The sequence below is a fragment of the Carettochelys insculpta genome, chromosome 21 (genome assembly GCF_033958435.1).
Source record: "Carettochelys insculpta isolate YL-2023 chromosome 21, ASM3395843v1, whole genome shotgun sequence".
Classification (NCBI taxonomy): Eukaryota; Metazoa; Chordata; order Testudines; family Carettochelyidae; genus Carettochelys; species Carettochelys insculpta.
In genome coordinates this window covers 20957624-20983561 of record NC_134157.1, presented here as the reverse complement: position 1 = coordinate 20983561, position 25938 = coordinate 20957624, and the positions used below count along the sequence as shown (strand labels likewise).

At 45.8% G+C, this 25938-nt stretch overlaps 1 protein-coding gene across 7 annotated transcripts in view; it reads right to left on the bottom strand.

Annotated features, from left to right (window-relative positions):
- The window catches only part of DAB2IP (DAB2 interacting protein), a 421910-nt gene that overhangs the window by 256254 nt on the left and 139718 nt on the right, over nucleotides 1-25938 (bottom strand). For 2 of the 7 annotated variants that reach the window (XR_012648388.1, XM_075015742.1), the window contains exon 1: nucleotides 990-1286. The exons of 2 other annotated variants lie outside the window; for them this stretch is intronic. Coding sequence is in view for 4 of the 5 variants with exons in the window: in XM_075015742.1 (XP_074871843.1) it covers nucleotides 990-1110 (121 nt within the window). In the remaining variant the exon portion in view is untranslated. Of the gene's footprint in view, nucleotides 1-989; nucleotides 1288-25938 lie in introns of those variants that run through there. 3 more of the 7 variants (XM_075015744.1, XM_075015745.1, XM_075015743.1) reach the window with 2 other exon arrangements.

Here is a 25938-nt window from a genome sequence, read left to right as displayed (position 1 = left end):
GCAGCAATAACGTTTGTTTCACCTCGCAAGAGAAAAGCCGGAGCAGCTTATTTTAAAAAATGCATCTGGGTCAGTAGCTGCCTGGAGTGGAATGAATGGGCAGCACGAATGAGTGCATCCCAGAGAAGCATCGCTCCACAGTCCCAGCTCCTGCCACACAAGTTACAGTGTGATTTTTCACAAGCGCCAAGATGGCTTATGAACACACAAGCCCCAGAGCATTTCACTGGTGACTTGGGAGCACGAGCCCTTCGGGTCTTTTGAAACTCCTTAAGTTATATCCAGTTACAATTCTTAGACTCTCCAGGGTCTCTCAGCTCAGAGCCACACATTGTAACAACAGCTCTTCGCACTTCGATGGCACCCTTCAGTTAGAGTTCAAAGTGCTTTACAAAAGCATCCAAACACCCCAGCGAACTTCGGACGCACTGTTGCCCTCTTTATAAAGGAAAGGAAACTAAGAACAGAGGCAACAGGACCTGCCTAATGGAAGGCACAGCATTTTAACATCAAAGCAGTGAATAGAACCCAGATGTCCCATCTCATCACTAGACAATGATCTCCCCTTTACCTCACCACCACATTGAACAAGTGACAGATTTTTTCCCCTAAAGTTCACTACAAACTTTGCAGCACAGCAGTACGTTAAGGAGCACGTACTCTGGCCTTCATCCTCTACAGCAGCATTTCCAAAAGGGTGGTCTGCGGCCCAGTACCAGCCCTTCGGAAAAAACCGTACCAGTTCTCAGAAAACATACAAATTATCGTTATGTACTATTATTATTGTGAATAAATAATAAACAGTGAAAATTCATTCATTTTTCATATGCATTCATATTCTGGGGATGCAAAAAAGGTACTGAAAAAAAAAACAGGTCCCATCTATATAAAGCTTGAGAAACCCTGCTCTATAGTAACAGACTTGCCTGTTAAGCAAAATAGCACAGGTCTTTGCACTTTTAATTAAATGAAATGTTGGTTGCAATTACCCCTGCTAAGTGGCCTGTTCCGGCTCCGGGATCTGCTTCGCTGTCTCTGAAGTCGCGACCTCCGGAGCAGTCGATAGTAGTAAGATGGTCTCCCAGAACTTTTCCTGCTGTTCACTGACATTTTTGTATCTATTTCACACAGCCACCCGCACACTCACTCCCCACCCCTGTCAAAGCAGCAACAGTTCCAGCCTCTAACGACCAGGAGGCCAGTTCTTTGGAGTAGAAGGGGGAAGAAAAAGAAAAATGAGCTCTTCAGTTTTGACATTTAAAATTAAAAAAATCCGAAACCCAGCACGGAGCACATGTCTGAGCCGAGGCAGAACTCGCAGCAGGCAAGAAATGTGGCACTAGCAACTCCAGCCCCCAAAAAGATAAGCCCGTTGGAATTGGAATAGGAAGCCAGAGTTGGCCTGGGCTCTTGAAATATGAAGAAAAGGCTGGAAGAAATCCTGGACTGGATTGTCTTCACTGGACAGCACCATCCTACTGAGCCACTAGATAAAACAGAGCTTCCTGACAGGGGTTGGCTGTTTAGCTCAGGGGACTAGTCAAACTTATAACTGCTGCTGGCCACTACGTCTTTCCGAGGGCACGTTTCAGCCAACAGGACCTGCAAAGAGGAGGTTCTTTGGGCTTTACAAAAGAGGAGCTCAAGGAAGGGGGTAATCCCTTCCTTGCCATGGGACACATGGTAACCATCAGAGCAAAAGCCCCAGAAAGCAAAGTGAAACTGGAGAGGGGATAACTTTAATTAGAACTTGAGCGAGCCGAGTGCTGGACTCCCCTGGAGCCTCTGTTTCCTTTCAACATTTAAACTAAATTATAGCATGTCACACAAGTTTCAGGAGACGACCTAGTTACCATTCAGGTTCCAGCAGTACAGGGGATTCTTTCTGCCTCTGGCTCACAGAGCTCAAAAATTATGACTAAGGGAGCAGAATGAATGCTTTAAACCACAGAGAGAGGAAAAAAGGCCCACACCTACCGTTTAAAAAGAGCTACTCAGAGGTGCATTACCCAGAACCCCTCATCCGGCACCTAGAGAAGCCCCTGCAGGTATGGTAGTTTGGAGAGGGGTGAGGGGCAGGGAGGAATTACTGAAGATGGAATCGCTGGAGACCAAGGCATTCATACACTCGCACCTTCTGCCAGGGAAACCTGCATTTGTGCTCCAAGCTCATGGAAAAGCTGGGGAATTTGTCCTGAGGATGGTCTACTGGCTATGGCCAGTGAGATCTGCAGGGGACCTGCCAACACTGTGGCTGGCTTTGCCAACTTTACCAGCCTCTCACCTGAGATTTACCCACTGGCACCGTCAAAGAGGAGCAAACAGGCAGTACAAAGCCACCCTGGCCACCTCTGGAAAAGCCTGGAAGCTTGCCCCAATGCTACCTGTGCCACGCCTGCTCTGGCGACACGCAAAGGCTGCATTCAGCAGGGCTCTCGATCCACCACCTCTCACTAGCACACCATACACTTCAAGCAAACAAAAATCTTTAACTCCACCCCAAGTGGTCACAGCCCCCAGTACCCTGCCCGCTTACTTCCATCATTTGCAAAACTCGCCTGATGCAGCTGGGCAAGGGAAACATTAGGATTTTAGAGAAGTTAAACACTTTACCTCCATCCTGAGTACTGGAGACATAATTCCACTTCTCTATTTAGAAAGACCCTTCAGTCCAGTCCATGAAAAACAGCACATCATTGTCTTTGCTGAAGTCCAGGCCTGGTTTTGAGGCCACAAGTAAGGAATTCTAAACTAACTTTTAGACCGCGCAAGAATGAACCAATCAACCTGGCCATGACACGTTTAGGTCAAGTAGGCAAGATCACAGCTGGACAACAGACTATTCTAATCTCTCCCCACTCTGCAAGATGCAATAACAGGGAAACATTCCACTGCCTGGCTTCCACCCAGCTGCACCATCACTGACCCAACTCATACAGCAGATCAAGGGGGAAAAGGCCAGGGTTGCTTTACTTCTACCCAATTCATGATATCTAGGAGAGAAGCAGTTTGTTTTTTACCCATCTGAATGGCAGGTAAACTATTAAAACATTTTCTAGAAGAACTTTGACTCCTCTTGGGCAGGTTTGCGTTTTCAACCCACAAGAGGAGAGAGGCACATATTTAAATTGGCAATGGGGAAATTCCAAACTGAACTGCCAAATAGTTTGAGGATTTGGGTCACAGCAATAGCTCAGCGTTCAGGTCTCTAGATGGTGAGTAAGTATAGTTTCACAAGGGAACCTCCAACAGAATTAATGGGACCTAGGTTTTAGGTCAAGCTAGAAAAGCCATGAGAACAGCCCTTCCTATAATATTTCATTTATGCCTCTGGCAGTGCCCAGAATCAGAAGGCACAGACAAAAACACACACTTAAACTGAGAAACTGTTTTGAAAAGTTTACCCCAATTCAAAGGACCCAAAAGGGTAAAGTTCAGCAAGTTTGTTCTTGTTTAATCAGAACCAGCTGACACATCTTTGATCCACCCAGGATGGAGTGAAGGAGAGATACTTGGTGATCACACTAACCTCTGTGAACAGGTGGAAATGATCAGGACGTGTGTGCTGATGGTTCTGCTTCCATTCATGTGCACTTAAGCATCTGTTCTGTATTTAGTTTTCTCCTATCCTCCCCGGTACCTTTTGAGATGTTTATGCAGGTGACTATGAAACAGGAAGAGTTAATGAGGGGCTATAAACTATCATGACAAGAGAAGGGAGCTTTATAATAAGAGCATAAATAGCCAGGAAGTTTTATTAAAGTGTAGCCAGCCAGCCTCTCTGTCTATCTTGCTCTCTTCAATAAAGGTTTTGAAGGCATAAAGTACAGATGGCTGCAGAGCAGTGGGTAATAAATGGAATGACTCAGCTGGGAGGTAACAGACTGGTTTGGACCCTTCCAATTATTCCAGAGCCATTTCTTTTTTCCCTTTTGAAAGCTGCATCCTGACACAAGCACTCATTTGTGTGAAGGCGCCTAGTGGTTGCAAAAGCAGACAGATGAACAGCCCTAGAAAAAGAAATCCTCTCTTTAGCTGCAAAATTGCACAGGCCGTGGAAATGCTAGCCTTCTGCTCAGAGCTCCACTAATGTGCCTCAGTTGGCTCTAATATGACCACCACAACCTCCTACATAGGGGAGGAGGGAACCAAGTACGGTGCTGATTTTTGTGTATGAGGGACTGGCCACTGAGCAGAAATCAAACACATGGCAGGGAGACCAGAGAAATGCCAAACATCCCACTGTCCTGTACAATCCTGGCCTGGGTTTACACTGACAGAATTTAGAGCCAAAACTTGGCCAGCCATATTTGCCGGGGCCTCAGAAGTCCCTGGCATCTGCCACCGAGGCCTGTTGTACTTCTGTACGGCTTCGTAAGCCTGGATTTATTTCACTCCTTTGCAAAACTTCCAGGGTCTGCGGAAATGTTGGGTCATTCCCAAAGCCACTTCTGGGGTGAAACTAGAGAGGCAAAGGGATTGGTTTGCGTTGAGAGCAAAAGCAGGGTGCAGTTGCCTGAAGGGTCTATCAGTAGAGAGACTTCTGTGCACAGCAGCTGGCAGACACACTTGTCCACTGACGGCAGCTTTGCTTTATCATCACTCGCCTACTCATTTGTGCCTGGAAAATAATCACTGTTCTCCAGAATCTGCCCTCTTGCTTTCCCACAGGGCTGCAGGGGAGAACCACCTTCTGCATTCCTGTGCAAAGGTACTTTCCTCCTCTACTCTGCGTGCCGTGCCGTGCCACTGTGCCTCAGCCATGACTGTTCTGCACCTTACAGGCAACCATCCAAGAGATCTTCAAATTCCACGCCCCGACAGCCTGTAAAGGGGAAGACAGTACTAAATGCAGGGAACTTTGTTTCGTTTGCTGACAGGAACTTAACTGAGACCCATAAATAATTTTCCTTGGACAGTATTGAGTTGACAGACTGAGACACAACTCAGTGATGTTATCATTCATATGGAACCCATGATCTAGAGGTGAAGGATCATTACAACAGAGATATGTGGCCTGCCTCTGCCTCAGTGTCCTGTGCCTTTAAACAGCTGTGGAAGTATTAATCCTCAGGCTTTCCTAGGCAAAAGAATACTCAGGGGTGGAGTGAGCAGGAATTAGATATGGGGCTATGGAATCATCCCACAAAGTGTTGTGAAAAAGATACTATTTGGCAGGATTTTAAACCCAGGAGAAGTATGACTGGGATTCTCAGGGAGGGTCCACTCAGATTTGCTTTACTAGCCCTATGCAGTCTTCGGTTCCACATACTGTGAACCTGGAAAACTTTCCAAACTCCTTGCATCCAGGCTGACAGGACACGTGCAGAGACGAAACTCCAGATCACCATGCAGGCACAGCTCGCTTTAATTTTCTAATTTGGTAAACAAACAAAATTTTATAATTCAGGATATAGAACATTAAGTGCTCAGTAGAGCACCAGCCATCTATGTCATCTGTCCAACAAAATGGTCTCTCTGTGCCAAAGCATTGACTTCAATTTGTGAAACCACCTTGTGCCGCATGCAACTTGGGAAACAGCAAAGGATGCAACCAAAGATCCTAAAATGAGATCTTTAAATTCGTGGAAGAGCAAAACACATTTGATAGAGTTTGTACAGAACCAGGCTGAAAAGAATTAAACATGGAAAAACTCTGAAAGCGTCAGACATTTCAACAATGGAAGGTCAATCTTGTATGAAAACGACAATATACTTCAGTCCACCTGATCTGATGAAAAATACAAATTTATTTTTGGAACAAACCAGCCAGAAAAATTTACTGCTGGAGGTAGTCAGGAGGTCTGGGCTTCCGGGAAAAAAAGATGCTCCTTAGAAAATGCAAATATGGAACTAGAACCCAACTACCCAAATTCAGCAAAGGAATAATACAAATACCTCTACTTTGATGTCACTTCTTTTTACAATGTCCAGTATTCGATAAAGATTTAAGCAAAGACTACAAAATTATTCAAAATTTTGAAGCTAACATAACTATGTTAAGCATAACAGAGTTGCAAGTGCAAGATGAATTTCATGTGGATGGTTTTGACTTCAGCCATGATTATTCAGCTTCATCTGTTGCAAGCCAACTGTCATCTTACAGAAGGATCATTGAAGTTAACTCAGATATCACAGTTCATTCAGCCAGACTGAACATCAACTGGTTCCTAAAACAGTACAGTTAATTAAAAAAAAAGTTTGGTTGCACCTGCAAAGCACTTTTAATACTCTGCACCAGGGTTCTCAACCAAATGTATGTGTCCCCTCGGGAATATGCAGAGGTGTTCCAGGAGATGCAGCGACTCGTCTAAATATTTGCCTAGTTTTACAACAGTCTACGTAAAAAGTGCTAGTGAAGTCAGTACAAACTCAAATTTCATACAGACAATGACTTGTTTACATTGCTCAATATACGATACCCTGAAATGTAAGTTCAGAATGTTCTAATGGATTTCAATAGGTAAATATGAGAAAGTCAGCAATTTTTCAAAATAGTGTGCTGTGACATTTTTGGGTTTTTTATGTCTGAATTTGTAAGCCAATAGTCTTTAGGCACAGTGCAATTTGGGGTATGGAAGACAGATCAGACTCCTGAAAGGGTACAGTAGCCTATAAAGGACAAAGCCACTGCTCTACACCACATTACACGACCTCAATCTCTAGTGTGGATAACCACAACTCAAAGGGTATGTGATTTTACATAGACCCATGGCCAAAAACTGATGACAGAGCTTACAGGTGTCACAGATGAATTTATTTCAAGAAACCCAAGATAAAGATCATCGGGAACTTTTCCAGATTTGGAAGGCACTCTTTTTACTAATTTTTTTTAAATGTACAATAATGCTCCAATGAGTAGTTTTATACCAGGACTATATTTCCCCCATTTTAATAAAGTTCAATAACTTTATTAAAACCACACCCTGGGCAAAGTAACTTACATTATCTGAACTTGGTGTCCACACCACACTATGTTGGTGGGAGACACTCACAGTGTTTCCTTTATTAATACAGTCCCTGAACGCTAACATCTGTGCCCCCAACTCTCAGGTGTCTGTAGCCATGTCCCAAGAGCATTCCCGTGGGAAGGGTTCCCCTGCTGGCCTTGCAGGGTTGGCTCTCACTCACCCACATCCACGCATCAAGAGAAAAATGTAACAACCTAACAAGAGAAGCTTGTCAGACTAATTCCGAACTGAACATGTGCCTTCTCCCATCTCAGCATACACTTGCTAATTGAATCAGAATATTAAGCCAAATGCTGAGGAAGTAATTAGAGAGGCTCTGCCAAAATGTGTCCAATCTCGCAGACGGGCTAGAACCATCAATATAATCAATATAACGAAGCAGCAGGTGCAACTTACACTTACGTACCAAATGGCCTTTCACCCTAATGGAGATTGAATACGTTGATAAAAAGTTTCCCGCTGATTGATTAGATATTGAACCAATCTAAACCATCAAACATTTTGCATTTTTGTTTCCTAACCCCAAAGGACTTTTTAAAACATTAATTAAGCTTCATAACACCTTTCCCATCCTCCAGAGAGGTCAGAACTAGAGCCCTGCACCGATACAAAAAATGTGGATTCCCATCTGATCCACATCCGTCAGACTGAACTTCAGCATCCCATCCACAATCCGGATTTTACTTGCATCTGCAGGGGAGGGTGCAAAGTCATGCAGGCAAGAGATACGTAGCACTAGGACCTGGGGCTGTGGCTCTGCAAGTCCATGCTCAGCCAGTGGTGGGGGAAGGGAGCCATGCAGGGCCAGCGCTCGGCTCCTCTTGCAGGGAGATTTAGGAGGCATCCTTTCAGTGGCGGCTGGGGATGTGGGGAAGAGCCCTTTTCTGTGGATAGGCCGGGCTCTAGTTAGAACCCTAAAACATTCAAATGCAGATGCCTAAATTTAGGTTCCTCTATCCAGCATTGGATGTGCAAGTAAGGGGGTGGTCTAATTTCAGAGGCGTTGATCACTCCCAGCCCCCTCTGATGCCAAATGTTTGAAAGATGCTGATGAAGCAAGTTCAACGTGCTACAAAAAAAAAAAAAAAAGCCAGCAGTAGAACTGCAGGTAAAGCCCAGGAGCAGTGACTTCCCCCCCAGCTACCTGATCTCACACCAGACAGACAACCTGCCCCTCCATTAGGAAGTTAATTTTACAAACCACCACTCTCTGTCTTCTGTATTTCACAGATTGCCTTCCCAAGCGAGGCGTTCAATCCATGTGACATGCTGGCTCCAATAAAGTGAATGCAACAGGTAAACACAAGACTCGACAAACACGTTATTCACTGCTTGGTAAACAACACTACAGTGATCAACATAGGAAGTATCACTCAGTAACCAGACTAGTTACAGTAAGGCCAAGGAGAGGCAGGGTGATATTTCCCTGGCAATGTAATAAACTCTGTGCTTGCCAGGGAATTGGAAAGAAACAGAGGATTGCCTCAAACATCGGCATATTTTCTGACTATTTTCCAGTAAAACAATAGCGCTAAAGAACAAACCTCTTCTGGACAGCTTCTGACTCTAGCCAGGAGAGAGGTGGATTGAATTACAACATTGAAATCTAGAGTAATTTAACTATGCATTTCTAACACCATTGGAAGCAGGACTTAGAGAGCTTGGGTTGTAGCCTCACCATTACTGAAGCTAAACAAATTTCACAGATCAAGGTCTAAGACAAGATCTCTGTGTTTGAGACCAATACAGCTTCACACAGCCGGAAACACGTGCAGTGTCCTATTGTAGTACTGAGGTCAGGTCTACACTAGACCTGAAATTCAATCCTAGGAATGCAATACCAGCTATGACAGTTGCATAGCTGGAATTGATGATCTAAGATCAATTCATCAGGCTGTCCTCCAAGAGGGAGGTCAGGGAGAGAAACTCTCCTGTCAAGCTTCCTTACTCCTCACGATATTGGTGGGTACAGAGGTCAACTGTTGACCCCAGATTGTTCAATTTCACACATTCGCACTAAGTGCACAAAATCAAACCCCGGAAGACCAATCCTGACTGGGTTGACCTTCCAGTAAGTATTGCCATACCCTGAGTTCAAGAAGTTTCTCTCTGATGTACAGTTCTTGCCAGAAGCAAAGAACAATAAATCTCCAGACTGCAGCAAACTGTCAGAGAAAAGATCTTGCTACAGAGAAAATAGTTTTGTAATATTGTGTGCACGCGCCCGCACCTGCACAGAAATGGATCTCTGCAGATTTGCCATATGCACAAATTTCCTGGTGTTTTTGGTTCCCACAAGCAGCAGCTCTAGGGCTTTATTTACGTCTGATCATTCCCTACCAAGAAGTTATTACAAAAATAAAACTACCAATGAGCCCTTGAGTGGCTTATGTGGAACCTGTAGCTCTGGGCTTCCAGGTATCTTTCATTTCCTTCTTCACGACAAAAATTAAAGCAAGAGCCCGCGATGACCTCTGCAATTACACAATTAGAGCCAACAGGTTTGCAGTGCACTCAATTTATAGCTAATGTAAATATATTCAGTGAAACTCCATTAAACATTCTCCAGCACAATGGAGCTAACATTGCCATTGACGGGGGTGACTAGCCAGCAGAAGGAAACAGACTTTCTCCAAGCAGAAGTTTCCAGACATAAAGAATTCCTTATGATACATGACACCAACGCTATTTCTCACATAGCACAAAGGAAACTATGTAATATACACCAAATATATTGCTTGCTTCTGATGCAAAAGACTGATATGCCAGAGAGTGTGAATAAAAGACTGAAGATAGTTGCCTGGGCTATTCAGAGACAACCCATTCCCTCATTTCTCTAATGGTGCTGCTCAAAAATACATTATTTACAATGATGGGAAGAAACAGGACAACAACGGAAACTTTCCCTAGTGAGTGCGTGTGTGGTTTTTTTCTTTTTTTTAAGAATGTCAGCCCAGATGTCTTCCATATGGTGCTTAGAGCCGATAAACGTTTTTCCACTGAAATTTCTTTTGATGGAAAAACCCTTTGTAGTAACAAAAAAAGAAAAAAAAATCACCAACCTAATTTTGGTTTAATCAAATATTTTTGTTTTGTGATTTAAAATTTCATTTTAAAATTCAGTGGGGGGGAGAGAGGAAAAGATCAAATAAGCCATACTGTTTTGCTTTCTCACCAACCACTCTTGCAGTGCTGGAGATGGGGGTTATTGACTGGTGACTGGAAATAAACTATGGGTGTTTATTCCCTGGAAGCTGACAGTCAAAACAAGTTTCAGCACAAAGTTTGTACAGGCTGAACCTCTCATCCAGTAACATCCGTAATCCAGCAAATGTTCTTGCTCGGCAACGATCAGGTCCTGAGGGTGCTGGACGAGAGAAGTTCAACCTGCACATTTTAAGTCACGCTATTGTATCTGCATAGATTCCTTTATGCCTGCAAGATGCACCATGACTTATTTCATTATCCTGCTCCCAACAAGCAGCAATGGAACAAAACTACTGGGCATGCGGGCTACTAGGTTCAAACAAACCCAAAACACAGCAGTGGGACCAGGCTGGTAGTGCTGCCCTTTTCTTGAAGGAATAGCAAATATTCTGAAGTGGAAGAAAGAGGATGCGTGAGGAATTCACATCCTGACAGATCCAAAACACCATTTTCTACTATTACATGCCAAGACCACTAATTATTAGTGCTACAGCCAGTAACACGTCAACATGCCTATCCCGCCAGTGCTGCTCAGACAAGAATTCAAATCTTTCTTCTGTACATTGTGACCTGCAAACTCCTAAGATAACAGTCACATTCGGTCCAGCTAAGGAACCTGCCTATTATCAGAAGTGTGTTTTCTGCACTCATCTGGGTACAGAAAGCCATGAAACAATAATTAACACCAGCCACCTAAGAATAACCTTTTTACTTTGTATTTCTGTGCTAACGTTGCTATCAGGGTGCTGCAGGAAACAAGCAATTTGTTAAAATCCAGCCTTATAGACACTAGCTGACAGATGCATTACTAATTATTAGTGGAACTGTCTCAGGTAGTTGGAAGTGCTTCTATAGTGGTTTCCCCACGCAGTGTGATGAAAGTTCAGGGAAAACGATCAACCTTTCCGCAAGTTGCCACAGAGCCCTGCCTTCCTTGCTCGCTTGGAAATCCACTCTGTTTAAATGCTAAAGGATTTTTAAAATACAAGTTCACAGGTGTTCTGAGAAGTCAAAAGGGGTTTCTCCCTGCATAAGTAACCTCTGTTAATCCAGGGAAGTTAGTGGTGATGGTTGTGTTTCCCAAGTACAGCAAAAGCAACACCAATCAGCACCTCTCCTGAGTGTTTAATCTCACGTTAACATCACACTGCAAATGGTATCAATACTGACAAGTGAAAAGAAAGATTAAACTGTTTCCATATACTGCATAAAACTTACTGATTAATTAATAGATTAGACACTTGCAATTCATGTGTAAATGCCTGATAATGATCTCACGTTTGTGTAACAAATCACTGGCTTATGTACACAATACAACCTTCATTTTTTCATGTGATAAATGGCTTTTTCCCTTTTCCCTGCCATGTAATTTACAAGCTACTCTGCAAACAGAGTTGGTTGTATTCAGGGCCAGATTGTATTTGCTTCTTGGCATCACATCACATTTCTGGGGAATCTTTTTTGCAAACAAATGTGTGAATCTTTTAACCCTACCAACACTCCGGCAGCCTGATGGGACTGTGTTCTTGGAGAATCGCATACATTTGTAAAGGGGCACCCCAGTAATAAGATTAGACTGGTAATGCCGATATTTAAAAAATAAGAAACCAACTGAAAATATTTCCAGTTTTTAAATAATGTATTTGTTTTGATTTAAATCCTCCCCACATCTCCTGCACTAGCCTTGCACTGTCACGGATGGTCCAACCACAACAGTGCAAGGCTGGTGCAGGAAAAGTGGGAAGCGATCCATCTAGTTTCACCATCCTAGTGCAGTGAAATGCAAATACCAAACAGCCAGCCTCAGTTTCTGGCGGACAACAGGAGAGTGAATCGGTAACACAAGTATCAAAACATTAAAATGTGTATTAACTTTAATTGAATAGCAACAAATGGCATCTCACCTCTCCCAAGTTAAGGGCTCTTCTGGTCCAGCACACCACCACAGCCCTGAGCAAACAGGGCTAATTCACTTCCCCTATATATTAATAAAAATTGTTCATAAAAACAGGAGTGCAAATAGCAGGTCAGCAAGTGGCTCTTGCCAGGTGTTGGTGCAATGCTTTGCCAGGTGGGAATAGGCTTGTGCCCACACAGAAGCAAGTGAGCACCTTTTGCTCCTCCTCCGCACCGTTTTCCTCCATAGCTCCTCAGAAAGGTTGAGACGGAAATGAGCCTCCACTGTGTTCTGCACTGCTAAGTTCAGTCCCATTTTCTTTCACCCAAAGCCATTTCCGGCACCTCTTCCCTTGGGACAACTACTCCATAGTGCAGCGGGCCTCACGGTTTGCCAGTATTCAGCAGTTTCCTTTGCTCAGTAGCATGCCCTTATTCCCAGTCACCTCTCCCTCTGGCCATCTCCTTCCTTCAGATCACCTGCCCACAGTCACCACATGACAGCTTGACAAACTCCTCTAGCTTCTCCTAGTGCTGGAATGTAACCGTGATCTTTGGTGATCTGCCTTGCATGGTCTGTACAATTCTTTAGCTGAAAGGATTCACTGACCTGAAAGGGGGCAGGGGTGGAATATGAGTGACTATTTTGGCCTGTTACAAGCCCAGTACAGTCCTTCAGCAAAGTGCTGTCAATTGAAAACAGGAACTTTGGTGTTTATTCTTGATGAACTAAAAACAGTGCGATAGACAGACCCAGCCAGGTTAACATGCCTTTAGCTTGCTACTGATTACAAGCTGGCTCCAAAGGGGGACTCCTTTTAGCCAAGCGCAATCTAAACAGAGCGTGTGGAGCAGCAAGAGGGAAGGGAGAGGAAAGAACAACAGACAGGAAATGGGCCAAGTAGTGCTGACCAGGTCACAAGTCTGGCTGGTGATACTGGTGAGGTTCCAAGGTTCTCTGTCCTGGTTGGCAGCAGATGTCTCGGGGCAACGGGCAGAGAGCTCTAAACCTTCACCCTGCTCGATCTCAAATCGTACCATACCAGCTCTGTGTTTACAGAACACAGGAACTTCCCTGCTGGGTCAGACCAATGATCCATCTATTCGAAGGTCCTTTCTCCAAGAAACAGTGCTTCAAACAACAAGCCATGCAACCCCTGGGGACAGTTCTGAGATAACTGGCTTCTCCCTGACCCCAAGTACAGAATCACAGGGCTGGAAGGGACCTCAGGAGGTCATCTAGTCCAGCCACCTGCTTCAAGCAGGATCAACCCCCACTAAGTCATCCCAGCCAGGACCTTGTCCAGCTGGGACTTAAAAACCTCAAGCGATGGAGAATCCACCACGTCTCTAGGCAACGCATTCCAATGCTTCACCACCCGCCTGGTGAAGTAGTTTTTCCTAATATCTAACCTACACTTCTCCCTCTTCAACTTCAGACCATTACTCCTTGTTCTGCCACCTGACACCACTGAGAACAGTTTCTCACGCTTCTTTTTAGAGCTCCCCTTCAGGAAGTTGAAGGCTGCTATTAAATCACCTCTAAGTCTTCTCTTCTGTGAGCTAAACAAGCCCAAATCCCTCAGCCTATCCCATAAGCAGTAAGTATCTGGGGCCAGTGTTCCAATGCCAGTTCGGGGACTCCTAGAACATTTGATTGGTGGGCTGGGTCCACTGCCAAGAGGCCAATGGTCAGCTTGGTCTAATCCACCACCCTGTCTACAGAACAGCTGAGCAACAGCCAACCCCAGTGCTGACTTCATGCCCTCAGCTCCTCTCCTCTACACAGAGTGACCATCTCTCAGGGCAAAAGCTGGGCTCAATCTCACGAGACTGCAGCAATTGATTTTTGTGATGTGAGCCCCTGTCCACTAAGAATGGGGCTGAAACTCACTCACCTGGGGACCAAAGAGTTTCTCGCTACTGACCAGTTTAGGGTTCTACACACATTCATTAGATTGCCGTTACAGGGAACAGTGCAAACCCTTGCTACAACTCGAGATTTCAAAACAGCTTCCACAATCTACAGAAACAAAAGTTTAATGGGGGGTTTCATTAAAATCACAGCTGGGGGCCTGCAGCAGTTCAGTGGTAGAAACTCTCACAGCAGAGCAAACAAAGAGAGACCTGGAATAGAATCCCAGCCTGACCAATGCACCTCCCCCACCCCGAACACCTCCTTTGGAACTGGACATATGCAATCAGGCAGCAGCCGACATACACAGTGCAGTATCACATTACATGTAAACCACTAAAAAGAAAAAAGGACTTCTTAAAAAAAGATTTGACAAGGTAAGGAAAGTGTTTCCCTGCTTATTTCATGTACAGTACAATGGCTAGAAGCAGCTTTTTAATTCTGCATAGCAATGTTCCAAAGGTGGATTAAGTCAATGTTTGGTTGTAAACTTCGGAAAGAACCCCCATCACGTTTTGTTCAAAGTTCTGGCCATTTCTGAGGTGCAGACAACCTCCATTCCAGAGTTGGTTCCGTAAGAGATCATCTCCTCTGCAGTCCAGCTTCCCAACATGGTACTGTTCCACAGAGAGCACATGTGCAGTCTGGGTCTCAGTTTAGCAGGTTAGCTCACAGCTCTGGCCATTTCTTTCTTACTAAATCAGCCCCAGGATGCGACTGGCATTTCTTCTGAAATGCAAAAGCTCTCCTGAAATTTGGAAACAACATATGGTACAAATACAAAGCATGAACATCGCTTCCCATCTCGGACATTTCAAAGCCTGCGCAAACAGCACTTTTCCCTAGTTTTGATCCTGCAGCCAAAATGAGGCATCTGTGAACGATTATGGATCTGGCAGGGGCCAGGCTGTTGGAGAATGAAAGGAAACACTTTATTATTGAAATGAACAGCACACCAGGCCAAGAGGAGACTGCACAGAAAACACAGGGCCTTTTGCTTCCTTATTTTGCTGGCCTAAGGACAATAAGGAAGGTAAAATTCCATTCTTAAGTGCCCGATGCTGCTCAACTCCAATGGTCTCCTTACCTAGCGGTTAGAGAAGGAGGAGGCTGATGCAGGAAGCATGAGCAACATGGAAGGGAGAACATACACAAGAGACGGGGAGCAGAATATGCAGAGAGAATGCAAGGCAAGCAAGTTTGCCCTGCAAAATTACTACTAATTTTAGTCTTCTCCCCCAGGAGTAGAATGTGAGAGTCATGCCCTGCTGTGTAGCTCTGAGCTAACCCCTGAAACCCTCCTAGGAGACAATGCAGAAGTCCAGCATGAACTGGACTAAACCAGCTGCTCAGAAGTGGGGCAGGGCATACGCTGAAAATTACCCTCAATACGAATCGGACAGCTGGGCCTTCTATTACGAGCCCATTTTCTGCACCACTTTCACAAGTTAATACCCAGAGGTAGACAGCAGACATGACCACGGTGCCGCTTCTGGTGGCAATTTTTGTAAGGCGTGCATCTGCTCCCAGGAAAGTGGACAGAGACCTCCTTCCCTCGCTGTGCCTGGGCCTCCACACAGCCAACACGATAAGAACTAAACTAAAAACAATACAAGGTCAAAGAATTCCCAAGGTCTCCTTCCAGCAGCTGCTTAGTAGGAGGATGGAGGTGAGAGAGTATTTATAAACTGATCTTTGCCTGGAGCTTCTGGATTGTTAAACAAGCTTGGAGCAATGCGTATACAGATGGTGAGTTTAGGGATTGAAGGTGGCGTCCGACAAGACTCCATTTTCCATTCCGAAACGTTCAGGCCCAACTCCTGGCAATATAGAAGACTGTGGGATTGAGAAGTTAAAGCCCGAGTCGCTTGCGTGAAATACAAGCTGAAAAATACTGCTCCTGCACTCTCAAAAACTCACAGCTGGGAAACCCACAGCAACCATTTATGCTCAGACTGCACAGAGGGTTCAGGTGGTGCGGCTCACAAGAACAAATTGCTCTGGCAAACCCAGGGCCTAAGCTGGTGCCAGTGTGGTTTACACCACAGGAAGCCAGTTGGCATGCAGGCACACTGGCACAGGGAACTCTTGCTGGTATAGCCGAGGTAGGGAAGAGGGAGACCACGCTCCTGACGTCCCACAGAGAGGAGCAGACAGAGCATATTCGTCTTTCACAGCTGACCCAGGAGCATTGATAATCAGCCTCGGAATGTTGCAAATTCTCCTCCTCCTTCAGAAAGCCCCACGCAGAGCAGCAACCGTGTTTACTGGGCCAAGCAAAATGCAGCAGCCCCCAGCCCCTCCGAGCCCCATTCGCCTGGAGGAGTTCCTGTTCAGCTGTTTGTACAAAGAGCCTTTTTCTCCAAACAGCATTTAGAAGGGTCAGAGGTACAGCTCTTGCCCAGCTGCAGCGTAGGCAGCACCGCAGCTCTGCGAAATGAAGGAAACAGTCTGACCGACACGGACAAATCTAAAAGAACACATTGCTCACCGTCGTGCTGAGTGCAGACATTCCCGTACACCAGGGAGCAGGAACACCTCTAAGTGCTTCTGTTTCTCCAACTCCCACAAAGGAGACTCCAATTAACTTCAGACATCAGGAGAGGATATCACACAGGGGACGTGAGGGCTGAAGCTTAAATGAAGGGATCAGAGTCATCCAGGTTCTAATTCTGTCTGGCTTTGGGCAAGTCACTTAAATGCTGTCTATCTCTTTTTACTCTTGTGTGCGTGGGCAGAATACTTACCCTGCTCCTTGGGCATTCCATGTCTCAGCCAACACTGAAAGCACCTGAGCTTCAAGGAAAAGAGGCTCAGAGAGGCCAAAGCTCTCTAACCCAAGCTGCAGCCGGGGGGGCTCACCTTTTCTTGGCCCAGCTAACCTGATTCCCTGGATTTGTTGCTCCCCAGTGGTGGTGAACCTGTAGACATTGAGGGCCTGAAGGTTTTTGTTATCAGTAGAAGGTAGAGTGGTAAGCAATGCAGAGATAAGTGCATCCTGGGACAAGCTACCCCGGAGGAAAAGGGGGCTCTAACTTGTTCAGGTGGAAAGAACAAAGAGCCAGGGAAACTTCTCTTTCATCCCGTTCCTCTGCTATTGACAGCTGATAAGGGAACAGCTTTGGGTTGTCACCCTGCGGAGAAAGGATCTATAGGGAAACAGGTGCTCCCACCTTTGTAGCACGTACCTACCATGGTCTGTCTCTAAGGTAGCTGGCAGCAGGCCTCCCGCCCTAGCAAGACAGACTCTTGCTAGCTCCACTCAAGTTGGCACGCTAAAACTAGTGGTGTGAACATGGCAGAGGCAGGAAGCCTGCATGCAACAGAAAATGCTACAAGCACCACTGCGCATTGCTCACCCCATTATGTTTAATGAGGGATAGGGCAGACGAGCTTTCAAAACACATGCTCAGTGAAGGTTGTGGCCAATGCGCCATTGACTTTCAATGGGATCTTTAATATCTCCCATGCACACCCACAAAGTTCTTAAGCTCCTGTCTCCTAGTCCAGGGGAGTAATTGTTCCAAGCTGCACGCCACGTTAGGGCCCTGGCTCTGTGTCAGCTGCAAACACTTCCATGTAACAAGCCCTCCAATGCTGTTTGCCTTCTTATTTGAAATTCCAGAGGCAGTGGAGAGCAAATAAACCCACATGGGCCCTTGAAGGCCAATGCCATCCCAAGTGGAGACATGGGGATGGTGCATTACAGCTCAGCCTGGCAGGCATTTCTCCCTGGCTACAGCTTGCCGGGTATGTTTGTTGCAGCTCTGCTGCCCCCTGCAGGAATACGCAGGTGTTTAAAGCTTGAAATTAATTTAAAATAAATAAATAATCACACAGAGGTTCCCTATTGTTCTGGTTTGGAGCAATTTATTTCCTCCGGAAAGCTTGGCTCAGACATGGAATCTGGCTTCCCCCACACTCTCACTTGGGTGCTGAAAGAATCTGAATAAAGCAAATATATTTGCAGCAGTTTAACTTTCCGAGAGCTCCCCCTGCCCCCTTAAGAACATGCCTCTGAGCGTTTGAGAACTAAATGAAGGAACTTTAAAATAAATAAATCCAGAATTCAGGAATGGAAATGCCACCAGCAGCTGAGCTCTCACTCCTTATTTGAGTGAATAAACGTTGCCCAGCTTCATTAAGAATGACTTATGAAAACAAAAGCAAAACAGTCACACTGCGCTGCTGCCTGATCACAGTGCACTTTACATAAACTCTCCTTATCCCACTGAAGGCCTGGGGAACTCAAACACAGAGGGGAGGGGAGCTGAGCAGCCTAAGGCCATTGGCAAGTCAGCAGTCTGCAGGCTCCACAGCATGTAGATTTAATCTACTGTCCCCAAGTAGTTCCCAGGTTCAGAAAAGATCCTGTTTTCCAGCTAGGGTTAGCCAAGGCACATGGAGGCCAAGTGAGTAGCTGGGGTTCAAAAGCAGCATGGCTCACACTGCATCAAAGAGCAGATTTCCCTACATCCAGCCTTTTGCCAAGGCCACTGTTAGTTTTACAGTTCGGCGTCTCACAGCCAACATCTCAGACCTAACAAAGCACTAAGCATGAGGCCCCCAGGCAAGCAAATCACTTCAGCACATGCTGAACCTGAAGCATGTTAAGAGTCCCACTGGAGTTGTCAGGGGGCAGAACAGAGATGGCTCCTGTGTGGGGCCCTACCAGCGTCAAGGTGCATTTTGGCAGACACCCTATTCAGAGGGTTTTAAAAACCTTACGTTCACGGTTCCCGATAAGTACATCAGAAGTCTCACGGTGGTGTGTCTGTGGCGATCCCAGCCCATATGGAGGTCATTGGGCCGTCACAAGGCTATTGTAGGGTCATGGTATTGCCACCCTCACTTCTGCCTGCTGCTGGCGGTGCTGCTGCCTGCAGAGCTGGGTTTCATGCAGCCGGGGAGGTTGCTAGAGGTGGGTCTCACTCAGCCACAGGAGCAGCTGTTGCAGTGAAGAAGCTGCCCCAACCCTCCCCCGCCAGGCTGGAAGTAGCATCTGTAACCCAGAGCACAGTGGGTACCCCCAGCCCGGGCACCCAGCCCCGCCCAGTTCTTGGGTACTAATGGGCACGGGGCTGAGCCCACAATGCCTCAGACTACGGCACCCTGGGCAATCACCCCCCGCCCAAAAGGCCATCCCTGTCCCCCAAACATGACAACGCCCCACTCCTTCACGCCAGCCTCGCTTCTCTGCTGCTGGCAGCGGTACTGCCTTCAAGGCTGGATACCTGGCCAGAAGCTGCTTTTCCTAAGCCACCCAGCTCAGAAGGACACAGAAGCAAGTGATAATACTGCAGCCCTCCTGCAGCAGCCAGATTTCAGTCAGCAACGTGTTTTCCATAGCCACGAATTCAGCAGGGTCCCCCTTAAATGCTTCACTTTCACCAGTTCACACTGGTTTGGGGCCATGGTGCCCAACATCTTGCAGGATGTCCCATCAGGCTCATCAGCTGCTCTTTAAACGTCCAACATCCTGCAGCATTCAAGTTTATTCAGGTTCTAGCTGCACGTCTCCCACTGACACAGTATGCCTTGCTCTCACTATTTAATTCTACATCTTAACTTTTAAATGAGCTCTGTATTCATTTTTCTTCTCTCTGTCTGATCACACCTTCACCAATCATCTTGCTGCCATCAAAACATTGCGGGAAACTTGTAACCAAGCTAGTCTGTAACTCTGACAGATGCTGCTGCACAGGGTTATATTTCAGTGGTCTTAGACAAATGATAAATGCCTTTATTGCACAATAACATGGCAGCAAACTTGCCAAGAGGTGAGAATAGCATTCATCTGCTGAAGGCATGTGCACAGCAGGAAAATCATGTAACTGTATGTTTGAAATACTCTACAAATAAGTAAGAAACGAGGGATGGTGTAAAACATTCACAACCCCCTCAGAAAAAAAAATCAGGAAACCACAAAAATTGTGTGTTAGCCATTCAGTCCAAGGTTAAACAAAAGTCTCTCACTTACCAAAAAACAAAATGCAAAGCTCTCTCCCTTAGCACGAGCCTGTTTTCAAAAATCGACAATTCCTTGCCATCATATTTACATTTCTGAACATGGTAAGCGGAATTTTCACATTGTAGCACTAAACCAGATGTTTAATGGCAAATTTTACTGACAATAATATTTCTAAGGCGTCAATAAAATAGCCTGGAATAAAACTGCACATTTTCCCATGCAACTCTGAAAAACACAAAAAGAACTGTTGTCCTTTACCTATTACCAGAAATTTAGCAATGAAGTCTACATTCAAAACAGGGAGATGAATATACATAAAAACATACAGAAACAGGCTGCAGGCCCACACGCCGACTGAGTGGAAGCACAGAAGAAAAGATTTATGCACGACACTTTTATGCAACATCCCAGACAGCAGCATTTGCTAAACAGGTGTAGCACTGATCCAGGGAGGCCGCTGAAGATTGGTCACCGATGCTTGGTCCCTTTGTGGTGGAACAAACCGGGAAGAGCTTTGGCAAAGAGTAAGCCAGAGAACACAGAAGATCTGAATTTGGGTGGGGTTTGGAATGCTAGGTCAGAACCCGAGAAAGATCACGTTAACTCAAATTGAAAATGGGCTGAATAAAGTCACAGAATTGCCTGGGTGTTTATTGCATTGGTACTGGATTTCTCCCCCAGAATGTTGTGCACTCCAATGGTCTCCAGCTCCTATGCCTGGGACTGTCCTGCCTTTCCTTATTATTTCATTTGTTCTCTGCTAGCCACGCAGTCACAGATTTCAAAACTAGCACCCCATCCCCACCTCATAAATACATAATAGCTGAGAACTTAGATATTTTGTTTTGCAGTCCAGAGGATTTCTAGGCCATCAAATACTTCTAATCACTTTTCAATATACAGCACACAACTTGTTGATAACAATCGTTCCTTCTCCTTCCCCCCTCCCTCCCCAAGAGATCAAAGCTTCATCATAGAAACAGAAACACATAATATTCCAATACAGTAACAGAACTATTGGAGGGCAGGGTGGGGAGACTCCTCTAAGGAAGATCTGTGAATGGGCCCTCCCAAGAGCGAGCCCTCGGGGAAGGGGGTGTTGCAGGTACTAAGTGAGGGAGATAGGCTATATTAATTAAGCTGTCATATATTCTCTGGCTAGGTCTACACAGCACTGAAAAACCTGCTGCTAGCCTGTGCCAGCCAATCATGACTAGGCCAAGAGGCTGTCTCACTGCTGGGCTCAGGCTGGACCTCACACTCTGGTACCTTCAGGAAGGCAAAGGTCTTAGGGCCTGGGCTCCCATCTGTCTGGAAGGTTACAGGTCAACTGAACAGCCCCACAGTCCAAGTCTCCTGACACAGGCTACCCACAGGTGTTTCTCTGCTACGTAGAAATAATCTTTGAGACCAGATAAGCCAATAGTCCAAAAACAGTCACCAAACAGTTGCTGAAGAAAACTGCAGGATGCAAAACCCAGCTTCCACCACTCTGAGGGACCTCCAAGAGTTTGTTGCACATTGGTCACCAATTTTGTGAGAATGGAGGTTTTGCTTCCCTTTCCACAATATTTCACCAACATCAATTCCTCTCCTTCGTACACCACCACCTGGGCAAACCGTGTTGCCCAAAAATAAAAGGGGAGGTGGGGGTGGAGATATGAACTCTCTCCACCGAAGTATGTTTGGAGACTTGATAGTAGCTACCCCAAAGATTACAGGGACTAGCAGCACATGGTTGACTAAACACAATAACTACAGGCAGACCACTTTGCCACACTATTGCTTACAGCTCAGAGGTTGTAATTACCCCATGTTTGCAGACACACACAGTCAAGTGCTCCACCAGCCTGACAAACTGCCAAATCCTCTGGCCAGACTAAAAGGTGGTAATGGGATGTGGGGAGGAAAGTACAGGACTTGGCACTCTAAAGCCCCAAAATTCCACTCTTGACCCTGATACAGAGTCAAAGCGTGAACACAGGCAAGCCTTGGTGCCTCAGTTTCCCTGTCTCCAACACTGTGACACAAACAGTACTGTCGTTTACAGGGAGTTCTAGGGATGACATGTTTGCAAAGAACGTTGAGAGCCTTGGACTGATTGTGCTAGAGAATGGCACAGCTTTATGCAGAAGAACAGCAGACAATTCTCTAGCACTCGGTGCCAGCTCCCTCCGCAATTCCCTACCTCCAGGCTAACTCCCAAGTCCCCAGCAATGAGAACAGCAACCAGGCTGATACACACACTGTGCTTTTTGGCAGCTTCTGTCTCATCTCCACGTTGAACAGGGCACAAACCACAGTGCTCCAGGTTGCCCTCCTCACTGTGAGCTCCAGCTGCACTGAGCTTGTATTCTCAGATGCTTCCCAGACACACTCCCCCACCGTGGCAGAAGGAAATAAGAAAACAGGCTCACTATCTTGGCCAGGGAGGAGAGGGTAGGGGAAGCTGCTGGCTTCCTTCCAAGGCTTTGCACTCAACTCTCTCATTTTAAGTTCTTTTTGCTGGAAAGTTTCTGCTTATACTCTGGAGTTTCCATGGCAACCACATTTCTTGCCTTTCTTCCTCGGCATTAAATTTTTATTTGGTTTCCTTTCTTTCCAAGGCAAGAGGCGTCGGTTTAGTTTTTTGCTTTCTGGGGGAAAAAAAAAAAAAGAAGAATGCTAATTTACCATCTCTGGTAGTGAGTGATGCTCTGAGAACAGGCTGGCAAGAGGAGTTTATGCTAACAGCATTACAATCTGACCACATTGCTATATACAGTCAGAAATGGAGTCATCAAAACACACCTGCTGCGAAGATTCCCTCAGAGTCCATTTACCTCATCCGCACACTCAACGGCTCTCGGTGCAGAGGTTGCGAACTGCCATTCACAACAGACCTCAAAATCTGGAGAAACTTCACTGCTGCCATTGGAGCACAGCCTTCAAACCAGCAGAGCTGCACTCAGGGCCCCAAAAAGTTTCTCCTTTTTGATGTCTCTGAACATGGACATATTTTTCCAAAACTAAAAGTCTTCATTCCATAAAAAAAGAGACACTTGGGTTCCTTGAGGAGTTTCGGTAACAATTACACTGACATGCAGTTAGAACCAAAGTCCTTCTGTTCTAAAAGCCACCGGAAATGAGTGCTTCAGCAACAGCAGAGCTCCGCTTTGAGGGGATTGGCGTTCACATAGGACACAGCATCCCTTTCACTGGCCAGCCACTAGAGGGCAGAGTCACATAGCTCCGCCTACGGTGCAAGAGAACAAAGTCTCTGCAATGCACAGAGCTTAAAGCTACTCACTTGTTTTGCCTTTGTTATGCTACTTAACCCATGTACCCTGCGTGAAGCATAGGTCGTTTACAAGTCTCCTCCACTCAGTCTTGGGACAAAACGTCTACCTAGCTCCAGGAGTACCCCAGTTGACCTTCTCCATGTTGTCCAGGGTCTTCCTCTTTTGTGTTTTCCTTACAGGTTCTGTGTGAGAGCTTGACAGACTGTACTGGATGATGGTTTTCTTAGAGTGTGGCCTAGCCACCTCCGCTTTCTTCTCTTGATTTCAACATCAGTTGGCTCTTGTCCTGCTCTGCTCCAAAGCTCACTATCTGTGATGAAGTCTTACCATTTGATGTGAAGGAAGTACTTCAGGCATCTGCTTATGAATGCCTGTAGTTTGTGATTTGAAGACTTTTTTGTGCGCCAGGTCTTGTTTCTCTTTGCTGCAGAAGGTTCTTTGGATATCAAAGTTCACCACAACATTTGACCCACAAACTAACTGCCCCGTAGAACTGCAGAGAACAGGGGTTTGTGTCTTAGCACAACCGGGTGGAATTTCAAGGTCATTTCTTCCAGGACATTCAACTGAACTGTATTCATAGTGGGGTGGGGGTAGGGAGGGCGGCTTGAGCACAAATTAATAAACTCCTTTAATATATACCTGAGCGAGCTTATGTAGAATAAAATAAAAACAAACAAACCAACCAACCCACCCACCCGCCCAGGACGATGTACTGTCATTCCAGCAAAGAGAACAAATACAAAATTTGTTTGAGGCTAGAAATTTAGGATGATAATACTGGACGTTTCGTTTTCAGCACACCTTATAAACATTAGCTAACACCATTCACACAACATCCTGTGAGATACTGTTGGCCCTTCTGCCTCTCCATGCCAAGTGGGGTGAGTGACTTTTCCCTCAAACCATATACAGGAGGAAATACAAAGTGCACAGATTACAAAGGGGATGTTCCTGGCTTCCATGTTTGGACTACACCTCCTCCTCTCCTAGACAGGGTCTTATACAATCCGGTGACGTTCAGTCTGATTAATTCAGCCAAATTAGTTTCATTGCATCTGCCAAGCCTGCCACTGTTAAATCCTTTTCCGACACATACAGTGCATGGACACCCAACCTATTGGTTGTTCTGAGCCTGACTACCAGAGCTCAACTGGACATTACCAGCGAGAAGTTCCATATAGCCAGGACTGGCTGCTCACTCCCTTCCCACAGAGCAGCTAGGACTGGGGAGTTGCGCGAGAGTACAGACCCCTAAATTGCAACCAGTGTTCCCTGTAAGCTGAGCACTTGGGCGGCCACCCTGGAGAGATTCAGGTGCCATCCAGCTGATTAGCAGAGCGCCCACAGCTGTCCACACCTGGCAGCATGTGCTCCTATTGGAGATGCACATCCACACATGCCTCAGGGCACAAAACAGAATTTATTCTGCCCACAAATGGCAAAACTAGCAGGAACCTGGCTTTCAAACACATTTTTCACGTGGCCGTAGCCAGGCTTCACATCTCCATTGCCTCAAATTGCAACCCGAGGACTGATGCAGACAGACAGCAGCTAGCTCGGAGACCGGGAGAAGGCAAGAACAGGCAAGCAGCCCCAGGCTTCGCCTCTCTTGATTTCAGAGGGGTTTGCCGGTCAGACTACAGAGGACGCCTCCCAATAATTCCCACGTCTGCAGGGCGAGCCTTCGTGGTTGCTGATCCTCCTCTGTAATTACCATCAGGAAAGCTCACCAACGTTCAGAGCCCTTCAGTTCCGTGTTTCCGATTAGGGCGGCAGGGGAGGGGTCCTCACCAAAGGGCATCCGTAAGGATCCAGTCCGTACACTAACGTTCCCCTTCCCCTCTGCACTGACCACAGATTGAAACGGAGGCTGACATATTTTCCCTCCCTGGGCTTCTGGGCAGGACCAGAAACATCAGTGCCAAAGTATCAAGAGAAAGGCTGGGTCTGGTGAGACTCAGTCTTTGGGGTCTATTCCTTTCAAAATGTTCTGATCCTGCCAATGAGATTCGGAAGCTAACCGCAAGACAGGCCTCAGGAAGGATGATAATCATTATTTGCAACTATTCTTTAATCCTATAGGACACACACCTGTACAGCTGAATAGCATTACTAGGATTTCACACACCTTCCTCACTACTATGCATCTACACTGAAGCTCTGCATCGTCACACACACTGCTATGTCCCAGCCGTGTCAAAGTCACCTCACCGTAACTACGATATCATGCAAACTGCTCCTTCAAGAGGCAGTTAGGGACACAAAAACCACAGCTGTCCCAGTTGGTGGTAGCAACTGTATTTCTCCCATCATTTCTGTCTTTGGGATTCACTGCAGCAGATTCATGGCCTAAGTCAGTCTAACTCATCTACAAAAGCATCACCAAATCATCACAACTGGTTACAGTCTAGACAGGAAAGTACCTGTACAGGAGGGCAGGGCAGAGGGTACAAAAATTCACTTAACATTGTGACACTGTGCCCCTTATTCTTCAAAGGTATGATTACAGCATATCAAAGATGCATTTTAAACAAGATGAATCATGTAAGATAACCTTTTCAATTACATGATTTATGGAATATGATCATCCCACTTGTATGCACATATCATTTCTGTATCTAAAGCTAGGAATATTATCTATACACCAATTACAAGTGTGTTTATTACACCTGGGAAACACCTACTAGACAAACT